This window comes from Pongo abelii, chromosome 18, assembly GCF_028885655.2.
Source record: "Pongo abelii isolate AG06213 chromosome 18, NHGRI_mPonAbe1-v2.0_pri, whole genome shotgun sequence".
NCBI lineage: Eukaryota > Metazoa > Chordata > Mammalia > Primates > Hominidae > Pongo > Pongo abelii.
In genome coordinates, this window is record NC_072003.2 from 54,772,131 (window position 1) to 54,786,514 (window position 14,384).

General features: G+C 33.6%; 1 protein-coding gene across 1 annotated transcript in view; it reads left to right on the forward strand.

Moving 5' to 3' along the window:
- LPCAT2 (lysophosphatidylcholine acyltransferase 2) overlaps nt 1–14,384 on the forward strand; it is an 81,325-nt gene that overhangs the window by 21,190 nt on the left and 45,751 nt on the right. The window contains exons 3-8 of the mRNA XM_024233917.3: nt 123–340; nt 1,604–1,716; nt 3,677–3,737; nt 4,582–4,640; nt 6,207–6,241; nt 9,343–9,397. Of these exons, the coding sequence (XP_024089685.1) occupies nt 123–340; nt 1,604–1,716; nt 3,677–3,737; nt 4,582–4,640; nt 6,207–6,241; nt 9,343–9,397 (541 nt within the window). The remainder of the gene's footprint in view (nt 1–122; nt 341–1,603; nt 1,717–3,676; nt 3,738–4,581; nt 4,641–6,206; nt 6,242–9,342; nt 9,398–14,384) is intronic.

Consider the following 14,384-nt stretch of genomic DNA (forward strand, 5'->3'; position numbering starts at 1 on the left):
CAGCTCATATTTTCATACGAAATACTCTGACATATTTTGGTTTTCTTATTGTATTATAGAGTAAATCCCTGCTGCTAGCTTTAATTAACAAAGCTAATTATGTCTTTTCTATATTTTCAAAGGAAAATTACTCAAAGAGCTTTGAAATTTCTGGGTCGTGCTATGTTCTTTTCAATGGGATTTATAGTTGCTGTAAAAGGAAAGATTGCAAGTCCTTTGGAAGCACCAGTTTTTGTTGCTGCCCCTCATTCAACATTCTTTGATGGAATTGCTTGTGTTGTAGCTGGGTTACCTTCTATAGTATCTCGAAATGAGAATGCACAAGTCCCTCTGATTGGCAGTAAGTACTTGTAAGGTAACATAGATAAAATATTTTCATGCTCATGCTTTAAATTAAAATAATCATATATAGTTTATTGATAACCTTTTAAAAAAGTTTAAAATAAACATTTCAAACATATTTACTTTATTGTAATAAGTTACTACATGGAAATAGTTTATTTATGAAAAAGGATTAGAGACTTCCCTTTTATAGCTTCATAACTCTTTAAAACTTTTTATCACTATATCATTATGTCTTTCTGTTCTTATATGTAGCCAGAAAGACTAGTTTTCAGATACTACCTATGCTTGATTTGAGAGAATTTAACCCATGTTTGATTTGAGAGAATCTATGAAAACACAGGTATATGCTGTTTCATGAATTTATCATCAGGATATTAGGCTGCTAAATTCACTAAGTGATTTCTCCTCACTCTGTTTTCTTCATTATTGCCCCACAAATCTCCATGAGGGACCTATGTATAGCTCTTTGAAAATTATGATGTGGAACAATAGGTACTTCCTGCCATAAAAAATAATGACGCAAGTGAAGTGTTTTTCCTACCAGATGCTTTGGTCTCCCTCAAGAATTGTCTCCAAGTAACCACTCCCTGTTGTCCCAAGGTTATTGCAAACATCAGATGATGAGAGAGTGTGAAAGTTCCCTGATGTTGCCTCAGTGCTCTGGAGAAGTAATAGTAGTTCTTGCAGCTTTGTCATTCAGCTAAGACACTTTTTTTTTTTTTTTAAATGTAACTACCATGCTTTGTGTAATATGGCTTTTTCCTGAAAAATTGTGTAGCAATAGATTTTTGGTAAATCGAAGTTGATTTTTTGTGTGTTAGGAAGCTATTTTAAAAAAATGTTCTGCTGAAAATTGCAGTATTGTGAGTAATGGTTACTCCTACTTATGTGTACTATGAATTCACATAATCAGTTTTCAAGGTATTCCTAAAATAAAACAATAATCTTGTAGCATATTCCAAAGGTTTAATGTCAATTGAGGAAGAAGGCCTTTAGGAGACCTTTATGGAGAAAATTACATTTGCTTCCTTTTGTATTTTTGCTGCTTACTTCTGTTAAATTACTGAAATGTTTTTAGTTGTAAATATCCACTTCTCCTTTCAAAATTAGAAGCTAAGTTCTAATAAATTGTTTTTTAATTGTTTTCTTTGATTTACTCATTTAAATTTTCCATACAATGTGTTATATATCCAGTATTATTGTTGTGGTTTCTTTAGCCAAAAAATGGCTTGCCTTTGACTTTTCATTTGTTTTAAAGGACTGTTACGGGCCGTGCAACCAGTTTTGGTGTCCCGTGTAGATCCGGATTCCCGAAAAAACACAATAAATGAAATACTAAAGCGAACAACATCAGGAGGAGAATGGCCCCAGGTAAAACATGGTAGATGTTAATTTAAATATATTGGGAGTTTATTAATTGTATGTATGTAGACTTACTCATTTGAATCCACAATATCTGTGGACACCTATACTAGGTATCTTTAGCATAATAGGTGCAGAATAAATACAGTAGCAAGTACTAAGAAGTCCTCTTCCCCATGAGATACTCCATGGAGTTAAATGTATTATTCTTTTTTATTCTCCATACTCTTTGAACCAATTTTCTCTTTGTGTTATAAAAATTTGATTCTCTGGCTCTAAATTTAATTACCACTTTAAAGATGAGATAGGAGATACCTTAGTATCTATTACCATTATACTAAAGTATCTCCTATTTCATATTTTAGAAGCTTAATTATATAAGCTCAGTTATACTCAATATTGTGGTGGGTAAGTGATTAAGATCTTTAATCTCACCTGAAGTATATTTAGATAGTGCTTTTCAGTTCAAGGGGCATATCAAAATCACCTGTAGAACTTTTTTTCAAACTTTACCATCTCACCACCCCCTTCCCTGGAATGTGGAGGTTGCGGGGTAACATGTACTGCAAAATAAGCCAAGGGTGATTCTAATAGGCACCCCTTTATCTTTGCCCAGTTGAAAACAACTCATCTCTAGCAGACTAATAGTCCTACAGTTATCTGGCCACACATGATGACATGAAGATGTTAAAGTCCAAGGGAAAGTATGTGACCAAACAGGTTGTTTTAGAAACCAAAGCATATAAGGAATGATTAAAAAGAGGACTGAGAATAGGTGGCATTGGGAGTAGGGTTTGATTTTTCTCCGTGGATCCAAAGAATGTATCTAGGACTGGTAGGTGGGAGATAACAAATAGATAAATTTCAGCTCATTTTGCTCATCTTGAGGAACAACTTTCTGTCCAGAAGTGGAATGATCTGATGTGGAATCCTTTTCTAGAATTTTCAGGCATTGGCTGAACTACCACTATTGTAGAAAGAAATCAAGCATTAGATCTGCTAGGTGACTTTTAATGGCCCTTCCAGCTCTGAGATTTTACGATTCACTGTATATCCATTAATTGTTAGTAGTTTAGTTGTTGAATTTTCACTGAATAAAATATATTTGATATTGTATCCCGTTGTCATAGGAAACCCACTTTTAAACTGGAGAATGGAATTATATCTATTCATAATTTTTATTTTATAAATAACCTGTTATTGTGGCAATGTAGCCCAATAATATTTTCCCTATCTAATTATCATAAAAATACTTTGCTAACTGCTGTGAGTGCAGGATTTTACTTTATTTTATTTTATTCACTTAGCAGTCTATTCATGGCTAAATTTTTAAAGCATCAGAAAATTAAGTTGCTATTTTACTTAATGGGGAAACTAACATATTGCATATCTTTTACTTTGAAAACATGAAGAAGTGTGTTAAAAGCTAAAAACACTGCCTCAAAAAGAAAAAAAGATATTAAGTTGTATTCCGTATGTCGACTAATTCAAGTAAACATAAAGCACATTGTACACATATCTTTTTCCCTTTGTCATCATGACATGCCTGAACTATATGTTGTGGGAGTAAATATTAATGGGAAAACTGAAACAAAGTTGGAAATTATTTGATTAAGGATATATAGCAGAAGAAAGAATTTAATGTAGCCTAATGCACACTTTGACCATGAATTATGCTCTACATCTTTTAAGTTTATTCAGATCATTAGTTTTATCATTAAGAGACATTTGTTAAGTATATTCTTTATTCAAGGCTTAAATCCGTTTTCTAATTAAATTAATAGACAACACTTTCTTTACAAGAAAATTGAATAATCTGATAGTAGCTTTCATTAGAATCAAGTGTTAGCCTTTTATTTTGTTTTTGTTTTTTAAGCATTGGCAGCTGTTTGTGAAGTCATAAGAAAGCGAGTAAAGAGGTAATTTATTAATTAGATTGAAATATTAAATCTATTCCTTTTTTCCCAAGATACTAGTTTTCCCAGAAGGTACTTGTACTAATCGTTCCTGTTTGATTACTTTTAAACCAGGTGAGAAAAATTAAATTATGTATTCTAACAAAGTAATATGTAAGATTTTGCAAATGATTTGATAGAAATACACAAAATAACTCTTTAGCTTGCTCTGAGCATTTTTTTCTTTTCTGATAGCAACTTTTTAACGTTGTGGATCCACAGAACTTACTGTTTTGCTTTCTCTTTGGTGTCATAATTCCTCTCTCCTTGGAGTGTCCACTCCATGCATGTGCGCTTAGGATGTGTGGCTGTGTGTGTGTTTGGGAACCCTCACAGACATGTAAGGTTCTATGTCATCAAGTAGAAAACCTATCTCATTATCATTATAATGTCTTCAGATGCTTTCTAAGGTTCACTTCTTTTTTAACATTAGAAGTCAGTGAATGCAGCTTTCATTATAATTTGTAATACTTTAAAATGTTTTTGTATTAGCTGCTAGAATGCTCAGCAGCAAAGTTATGACTCACTTCTAGCAATTGTGGTAGTTCTTGCTTCAAGCATTTGTAGCTTGTAGCTTTTCTTCTTATTTTTTCTTTGTCTTGATTTTATCATTACTTAAAACAATTCTGTTGAATATTAACACTTGGAAAATGAAAAAAAGTGGAGAAATAAATCAACAAATAAACAAATATTTTAAGTGGCATAGGCACAGCATTTAATATTTTGCTTCAGTAGTTCTTAATTAAAAAAAAAATCCCTCATTTTGTAAGCACTAGGGATTTACCAACATTTAGCAAATGATTTCTGTTACACATACTCTTAAAATATTCAGTCTATTTATACTATTTATTAATTTTCTCTTTATCATAAAACTTTTATTCACATAAAAACACATTATAAAATTTCAATGTGGTTGCAGGAGCCTTCATTCCAGGAGTTCCAGTGCAGCCAATCCTCCTTAGATACCCAAACAACCTGGTAAGCACAGTATTTTACCACAGGAAGAATTTCAGTATTCCAAGTAGCGTAGATTCTCTGGAACCCCTTTTAATATATAAATAAGGTTGTGAACAGATAAATGGTGGAAGCAAATGGGAGCGCTCATTCTGCTCGCCACATCTAGTTTTTGAAATTTTGCAAGATAGGCACATATCCATTGATACCAATATTTAATATTATTTTGCTATTACTGAACTTCAGGAAGATATTTTCTTAGCCTCTACTCTGTTGTTACCATGTTGGTGTGATTAATTCCCAGATTAGGGTCTCATTAGAATGAATAGTTAAAAATTTGTGATTTTCATTAACTCTAGAAGGAAATTTTTCCTGGTTCAGTGGTCATTACTAGTGAAGAAGTATTGAAATAGCAGGATAAATATTAAAGAGGCTTGGTCTTTCATTACTGCCTCAGTACTTACTAATTGTGTTAGCGTTGGTAGTAAGTAGCTTAATTAAATAAGAAAATACCTGAGAAAACTTAACATCTTTTTTTTGTTTTTTTTTGTTTTTTTTGTTTTTTTTGAGACAGAGTCTTGCTCTGTCATCGAGGCTGGAGTATAATGGCGCGATCTTGGCTCACTGCAACCTCCGCTTCCTGGGTTCAAGTGATTCTCTCTCCTTTCTCAGCCTCCCGAGTAGTGGGGACTATAGGCATGTGCCACCATGCCCGGCTAATTTTTGAATTTTTAATAGAGACAGGGTTTCACCATGTTGGCCAGGCTGGTCTTGAACTCCTGACCTCAAGTGATCCACCTGTCTTGGCCTCCCAAAGTGCTGGGATTACAGGCATGAGCCGCTGCTCTTAGACTAACTTAACATCTTATATAAAGTCCAGAGTTGACTCAGGAAGTAGTCTTTTCTGTTCCAGTTGGGTATATTGTTGTCCTCTAGATATTGATTGTACCACCATTTTCCTAAAGAAAGATTTTTGAGGGAATGTTTTGGTTCTGAGAGGAACTTTCTTTACTAGAGAATTTATATTAAAAGCCAGGATATAATTATTAGTTATCTCTACTATTTAAGATTAAGGGTTATTGATCAAATCAGTTTTCTATTTAGAGGCTGGTTTTTCAACCTTGGACATCTATGGTTAAAAAAAGAATTAAAATCTATCAAACTTTTATTTGTTGTACTTCTGCCTATAGGTTTGAGTTTATTGTATGTTCATATTATTTTATTTCCCCCAAACATGTTTTTTTTTTGAAAACTGATATATTCTGAGTTTTTTGTAAGCAAATTAATCATCCAGATATGTTCATATTAGGAGAAAAGTGGCTAAGCATGTAAAATAGTTTTTAAAAAATTAGAACAAGTCATTTCATCAAAAGTTGTTGACATTAGGAAGATCTTTGCTATGTAGATATGTAATCCAAGAATTCATAGATCAGTTCACTGTTCTTTAACAATAATGTATTTATTTTACTTCTCGACATGTTGCTTTTAATTTCAGAAAAAATACATGAATCCCCATATTAAAACAGGATCTTTATTTTATTTAGTATTTTTCCTCCAGACTAACAGCTAAAATAATTTTTGTTATTATAGGATACTGTGACCTGGACATGGCAAGGATATACATTGTAAGTCACTTATGTCTATTATTAGTTTATATAAATTTTATTTTAGTGAAGAAAAAGAAAGATCATTTATTCATTCTTTAAAAAAGTATTATTTTAAAAATATTGTTATATTTAAAAACATAAAGATTTCTGATCAGAGCCCTAAGTCTTATAACTGATAAGTCTCTGTACAGAGCATCACTATCTTGACCACTAACCCCTGGAGTCTCCTGTGTGCAAAATTCTAGTCATCTGTCCCATTCAAATGGGTCTCAAGTGTTTGTCTGCTAGTTTATAAGTGACCTAGTTTGCATCATAGTTAGCTTTAATTTTATAGTTTTATTTCCATTGCAGATTTGGCATTATCTAGTCTCTGTATCCTTACTTACTATGTTGGTTTAAGCCATTCAGAAAAATTTAGTCATATGGCCTGAAATAGCTATGATGTGTCTGATATGAGTTGAAAAAATAGCTAACCAAGATTTCAGTTCTGCTCTTGGATTTGAAAAGCACTGGAATCAGCAGTTTCTATAAGCACTTTACTTAAGAGAGAAGAGGAATACAGTTTCATTATTAAGCAAGCTGATGTGAAGTAGGCCTTTAAAAAGAACAGAACATGTAGAAACTTGGTTTCTCTCAAGGTTGTTTGTTTAGTTCCCTCTGAATAAGTCTGAGCCTGTTTAAATTTTGGTGAGAGCCATATGAAACACCTGAATTTAAAGACTTCCCTTAGGGTCTTACCCAGTTTTCATATTGTTAAGCACAAAGCTCAGATAACATTGCTGATGGATAGGTGACAATCACTTGGAAATATTTAAGAAAATCATCAGTTGCCTTAAGCAAACTGTAGGCTTTTTAAGATAACTTCAACGTAATCCAACCAACTTCTGAAATCAAAACTGCATAATTTCTCCATTTTGTGTATATATACATTGCTTTGAAATAATAAATTTAAATCAGAATAGGTAACTGATGGGACAGTAGAATAAATATTAACACATATGAAACACTTATTTTCTTGTTATGCTTCAGTCCTTGATAATTGAAGATAAGCAAATAACACCAAAAATAAAGAACATAAATTGTAAAGGATATCTAAACAGCATATTATCGTTCACTTACCAGGAAATCAATTTATTCATTTGACTAAAATACATGTTTCATGCCATTACTTATTTTGAATTCCTGATTGCTTTTAGACATGGGAGAATTGGGAGAAACAGGTAGTATGAAAGTATTTAGGAAAACGAAGTGCCTTAACAAAGAATGCGTAGCATACTCCCACTTTCTGAGGTGTGCCATCCTTTGGGCCTTTACAGGTTAAGTTCCTTACAGAGATAGTGATGTGGCCAATAGGACTTTTTTTGGTTGCCCAGCAGTCCAGGTTAATGTGGTGATCAAATAGGAGAAAGCTTTTCTGGAAGAGGAACTGGGGATAGAAAATGTAATAGACAGGTTTAGTTTATCTAGCCTTCTCAACTGAGAATTATGTAAGAAAAGGAAAAGGAAATTAGAAGAAAGAATTCAGGAATGAAAGGGAGAAAAAATATTTTGAGAATCAAAAATTTTTCAGGACTTTTAAACAAACACAAAATCTTTAAAAGGCACAGCTTTCTTTTGTTCAATCTATTGCAAATCTCACGTCCACTTTTGTCTTCTCATCTAGTTAATATTGTTAGCACTGTGTCTGTTACTTCTAAATCTGTTTTCTCAATTGCCCTTGCTCAAAGTGCTACTCCAGATACGGATTCTAAGAAACAGATTTTATACCAAAACGAATATCCCAAGGAAAAGGAGACTTGGAATAAACTTAGAGAAGTTTTGTATCAGTATAAGAAGTATTTGGTCTGTCTGTAGGGTGGACAAGACAGGTTAAATGAGATTTTATGTGTGGTTTCATATTTTTTACAGTATTCAGAATTTTCAGAATAGAATGCATCTATTCAAGTAATTGAATTCCATAGCTCCATTTAAATAATTAAAAACAACTTATGCTAGATAGTGTGGATTGACTTTAGAGTTTATAGATAGTAAAAGATTTTTTTCTTTCAAATGGAAGATTTGTGAACTGACACATTAACAATTTATAATTAATTATGAAAGTGATATATCTACTTTCTAAATTATTTCTTTTAACTAAATTCTTAAGCTCCTAAATTCCTTAAATAAGTCCCCTCAGGTAATTTTTACAGATAAATTATGTTTTAATTTCTTAACAGTGAAAAGAGATTGGTTGGTTCTTTTCTTAAATTTGTAGTTTAATCCATTTTGCCTGGTTTCTGGGTCAATTATCTAATGAGACTAAACTAAAAATCCAGTAGAAATCTTATCCAGAGAGTCTAAATATGTACTGGAAAGCTATAAGTAGGAATAACTATTTCAAACATTATCTTTCAGAGAGTTGCTTAACCACTTTAAAGACAGCCTTTGCCTGCCTTTACAATGAAATTGAAGCTTTTCAAATTTCCTCATAACTAAAACATTTATTAATAACTGGGACAATTTTGATAAAGCTTCCAGTTTTAAGGAAAAGCCCATTGATTTTTTTTAATGTCAGAAAACAGTTCAGAAATGTAATGATCTACCTAGGAGTTTTATAAACACATTTACGTGCCTTAAAATGTGGCCTTGGGTAGTTTCTCTAGGGACTTGGGCCTTTGAGTCTGTGTTGTCAAGGAAACTTCAAATGTGTGGTTTAGTCTGTTGAGCTGAGGCTCTGACTCAAATACATATTTGGTATTCATTTGATGATTTAACTTTTGAATAATAATTGTCAAGAATACTTGTCTAAGCTGGGCACAGTGGCTCACACCTGTAGTCTCAGCTACTTGGGAGGCTGAGGTGGGAGGATCACCTGAGCCCAGGAGGTTGAGGCTGCAGTGAGCCGTGATTACGCCACTGTACTCCAGACTGGGTGATAGAGTAAGACACTGTCTCAAAAAAAAAAAAAGAATAGTTGTCTAGGCCCAAAAAGTGTTATAGCTGCAGTGTAGCATTTGTAAATGCAAAATATATATGAAGTGTGATGTGGGGGTATTTGTATCTAAAGAAATTATTGTTGAATAATATAAGATGATACTTGCATTACTGTATAAAGATAGACTTTTCTTTTTTCTCTTCAGCATTCAGCTTTGTATGCTTACTTTCTGCCAGCTCTTCACAAAGGTAGAAGTTGAGGTAAGTCATTCAAAATATAGCCTTGGAACTTGAGACTTGGCCTTTCCTTTAATTTTGAACTTCTAGTCTAGAGAGACCAGATATAAAGGTCCATCGCCCATAATATAAACCCTGGTGTTTTACAAATTGTGTATATAAACCTAGGCTGTCAGATTTAGCCCTTGAAATCATATTAGAAAACACCTGTAGATTCTGGGAACTTAAAACATGTAATCACCCTGACTGGCCAGAGGGGCATCACCTTGCTCTCATCTTTTTACTCCTTTAATGCTGACCTCTGCCAAATTGAATGATATATTTTCACATTCTGACAAAAGGAACTGACCATAGCTGATAGAGCCCCCACACCTCCTTAAAGAAAATGTTTTGTGAAAGCTAAGAGATGCTACTTGGGGTCTAGGGGAGAGACATAGAGGTCAGAAGCCTTCACTGTGAAATCACCCTGCACATGAAAAGCCCAAGGAAATTCTGTCTGGGAGGCAGTACATATCATCATTCACAGGACAGTCTTTTGGTTTGAATTACAGTGGCAGGTAGTGAGAGAGGAGTTATTACAACATTCTGAAAATTTCGACCAGATTTTTAAGGCTCTAAAGGTTGGTTCCAGAGCTGTTCTTAGTTTCTAGATGTGATGTAGAATAGACCCCTGAATTCAGAATCCAGTCGGTTTTAGCAGTACCCTCAGGTAGTCTCTGAAGAGAGACGGTTTGATAACAGGTCTCCTAGATTTTCTAATTGCATCCATGGATTGTGTAACGAAAACCTTAAGTTTGCCTGTGTTATGCAGAGTTCTGAGTGGGGTCTAGTGCCTAAGTGACAGGACTGTGGAATTTAATTCGCAAGAATACTATTTCGCTTTGTTGGATAGCTTAGTGATTTGACCATTTAGAGATTGTCAGTAATAGCAAATGATTTCGGAGGGCAAATTACATTTCAGAATGAGTTTAGTGAAATTTTCTTGAGATTGCATGTTTTCTGCCTGTCTTGAAAATATCTGTTTATTAATTATATTTCACACACCCCCACTTTTAAAACCAGCTCAGTATCTCTCACTGTGGCCAAAAAAAAAAAAAAAAAAAGAAAACCCACACTTGTTCTTGGGTTTTTCTTAGAGGTTCCTGGGGAACAAAAACTAATTTAATAACGTTAGGAAGTATCAAGGTAAACAAAATGAATTTTTTTTTTCTCAAGATTACTCAGTGCCTTTGAAATGTCTGACTTACAGAACCTTTTTCTCTGGATATCTCCCGGAACCAGTGTTCTATAGAATACACTTCAGGAAGCCTTATATCATAATATTTCTAAATACTCTGAGCACTGCTCTTGCTTCTTTAATAGCTGCTCAGGTAGTCTAGGCCTGTTTCACTTTTCTAAAAAAACAAGAAAACTCATACTTTAAAAAAGCCATGCTATCTTCTCTGCAAGATATTGTCTCTTCCTCTCAATGTACCCCTCTGTAGCTAAAACAAGATCTAGCAACACATGTAGAAATGTACACAAAGCTGTCTTTTTTGCCGTAGCATGTCAGTGGTCAAACTGCATTACAACAGAGGTATTCAGATTCCTCTTTTTTTTTTTTTGTCATGACCATTATTACCACATTTCCTTTCTGTGTCATGGCTTTCTTTCTTTTTCTGTCTTTTTTTTTTTTTTAATTACAATATTTGCATTCTCCAGCCAGTTCTAAGACCTGTTTGGATCATATTTTTCTGGCAAAGAAAACAATGTATTCTTTGTTCCATAACTTCACAAATAAAATGACTTTCAGCTGCTTGAAAATAGCTGCATCGACAGAGATTTGGTGAATTAGAATTGTAGTGCAGAACAAGAGGATGGGAATTTGTGGACTTCAAATTTAGTACAGATATTCTTATTTTAATTATGTTTACTTTAAATTTATGACTCCCCCTTTCACCCAGGTGACTCCTAAATACTTTATGATATTTTAATACTCACTGTTGGATTTAACTGAAAATGTATCCCAGCAGCCCTTCAGGCACTAAGTATACCACACCCTGGCTTGAAGCTCTGTGATAGCTGGGCCATCTCTGAGGCTCCAGCTTTTCCACTACGTCTGCTGAGGCCCAGCTTGAGATTGGTTTGTGGTCGCAGTACATTTAGTTGCTCCAGTTTCAATTGTCTTGGTTGTTCTCAAGTAACCCCCTTTTTTCTTTTTCTTTAAAATTGATGGAAATCCTTATTACTATCTTGTTTTAAACATGTTTTTAGAACTTCTTGAATATTAGGTAAACCTAATTCAAGATATATTATTCAAGAATATGGTATTAATTTTATGGTTTTTCAAATGAACTTTGAATGAATTATCAAAGTGCCATTTTAGACAGTCTTGCTTTTGTGAGTCACATGACACCCCATTATGTTGACTGCCATATCCTTTAGTTTCACAAGTCTCCCCTCAGTAATGATGACTACCAAAGTCTTTAATTACCAAAATCATTAGATATCTAAGATATAATGAGTCTAATATTTAGGAATATTTTCTTATCACCTCTTCCCAGCCCTCTCTGCTTCCCAACATAGAGACATACAGTATTTTTGAAAAGGTTATTATTTTCTCAACTCTTGGATCTTAAAAATATAGTTAGTTCTAAACCTCATGTCCTGTGTAATTGTTCTTCTGGCATCCTTGAACAAAGATGAAGATGTCTGTCTACAGAATGGTTCTACTAAAAATTATTCTTTGAATTGTAATGTGGCATAATGGGTGTTCTTAAAGTATCTTTTAGTCATACTTTTATTAACCAGCTGCTTCACAAGTATACTTTTATAAGGATATGGCTTAGGGCATAGGGAATAAAATAGCTAGTAGGAAACATTGCAAAATGTGACATGAATTAAGAGTCTGCTAGTTTATCTCATGAGAGAGAATACATGCTAAGTCACACTATAAAGCACTAAGTGGGCTGCAGCTAGTTTATGAATGGAAACAAGCCATTTACACTGACTATGCAGTCAGTTTCCTTCATAGGCTATATCTCAGTTTGCATTAAAAGCATGTTGACTTTAGAAGCCATTTAGTATATATTATAGATAAATAAAAATTGTCTGTAGTGGGCATATTAGATATATAATAAGTCCCCCCTTATCTGTAGGGAATATGTTCCAAGACCCCCAGTGAATGCCTGAAACTGCAAGAAATACCAAACCCTATATATACTAACTTTTTTCCTAAACATACATACCTCTGATAAAATGTAATTTATAAAATAGGCACAATAAGAGATTAACAGTGATAACTAATAATAAAATAGAATAGTTGTAACAATATAGATAAGAATTGAATGTGAATGTGGTCTCTCTCTCTCTGTCAACATCTCATTGTACTATATTCATCCCTCTTCTCCTTGTGATGAAGAAAGAATAGAGCAGGATGGTATGAAATTTTATCACCCTACTCAGAATGGCATGCAATTTAAACTTATGAATTGTTTATTTCCAGAATTTTTCATGTAATGTGTTTGGACCATGGTTGACTGTTAGTAACTGAAACCACGGAAAGCAAAATCCCAGATAAGGGAGACTACTGTATTTTCTTTAGGAAAATTCCTTTAAAAGCTTATAGTGAGCTTATAGTGGCTAGCATTAGGCCTAAAATACTCTGTGGTGGGCGTTTCATTTCCTTAAAGTAATAGAAAGGTTTGCTTTTTTTTATTTAAAAGGAATTTCTGATTTAGGAAAAGATTGCAATTAATAATGAGTATTATGATCAACAGCTACATGTATATATCACTTTTAAGATCTTTAGAGAGCTAATTACTTAGGGAAGATTCAAAGACATTTATATAGTTTATTTAAGTTTCCAAATGCACTACAATTATTTGTAGTTTTTAATCTAAAATGAGTCTTTTAGAAAACCTCAGTCACACAACTACACACACACACACACACACCCCCTACTTGTTCTAACAAAGCTAATTTCTTCTGGAACTTAGTAAAGTTCTGGAATTTGTGAATACTAATAGAGAAATAAAAAGGGTATTAACTAGAGTTTTTGTTCTAATCCTGTTACTACCTACCTGTAGGTACTTGAGAAAATTAAACCTTTCTAAGCCTGCGTCCTCACTGACAAAAATGGGGATAATGACAGATAATTTATAGAGTTTTGAGGAGTAATAAAGTTACTTATGTGCTGGCACACACTAAGTGTTCAATAAGCACTAACTTTTACTTTCTGTCTCATCTAGATGTTTCTGTTCTTTTGGGAGGGAAGCAGCAAACATTGTTTAAAAATATCTTCCTTCTTTTGCATTTTTTCTCTTTGAAGATTTAAAAGAAGAATTATAGAAAGAACTAGAACTAGAACTAGAACTGCACATTTTTTAAGATTGTCCTTTTAAAATTCTTTTCTGTTACAAGGAAAAAATAAAAGATTGATTATAGTGTCATAATTCCTCAATCTTCCTCATCATTTTTTTAGTAGAAAGGAATGTGCTTGATGTAGTCAAGAAAAAATGAATAAACTAGCTTTAGTGATACTGAGAATCTATGTAAGTGACTGGCTTTGGTTGATGGATGTCTTAAATAGTAGGCTGAAGAATTTTGTATATTGCTTGTATGCAATTTAAGGACTAAGAGGAAGTGGGGGACTCTGGGACCAAAAGCACAAATGAGATGTTAACCTGAGAAACATGTCGCTTAGTCTCCTCCTCATCTGGGGCAGGATGGTGCAAAGTTAAGTGTGGGGAAGGTACAGAGAATACTGTATTTGAAAGGAGAGGGGAGTGGAGCTTTGAAGCCAGTTTCAGGTGCAATAGAAGGGAATAAGTTCACATAAGCTGTCTTCTTTATAAAGTTGAAAGTGAAGTACCATTTGTACCTCACAAGAGTGAGGTAAAAGTGGAATTGCAACTTGAAAAGCATGGAACATATGTAACATTTTTAGCATCTCTCAGTGGTCCCTAACAGGAATGTGAAGGCAAGATCAGGAGAGGTGGCTGAGGATGTGTGATTGGCACTGTGGGCATGG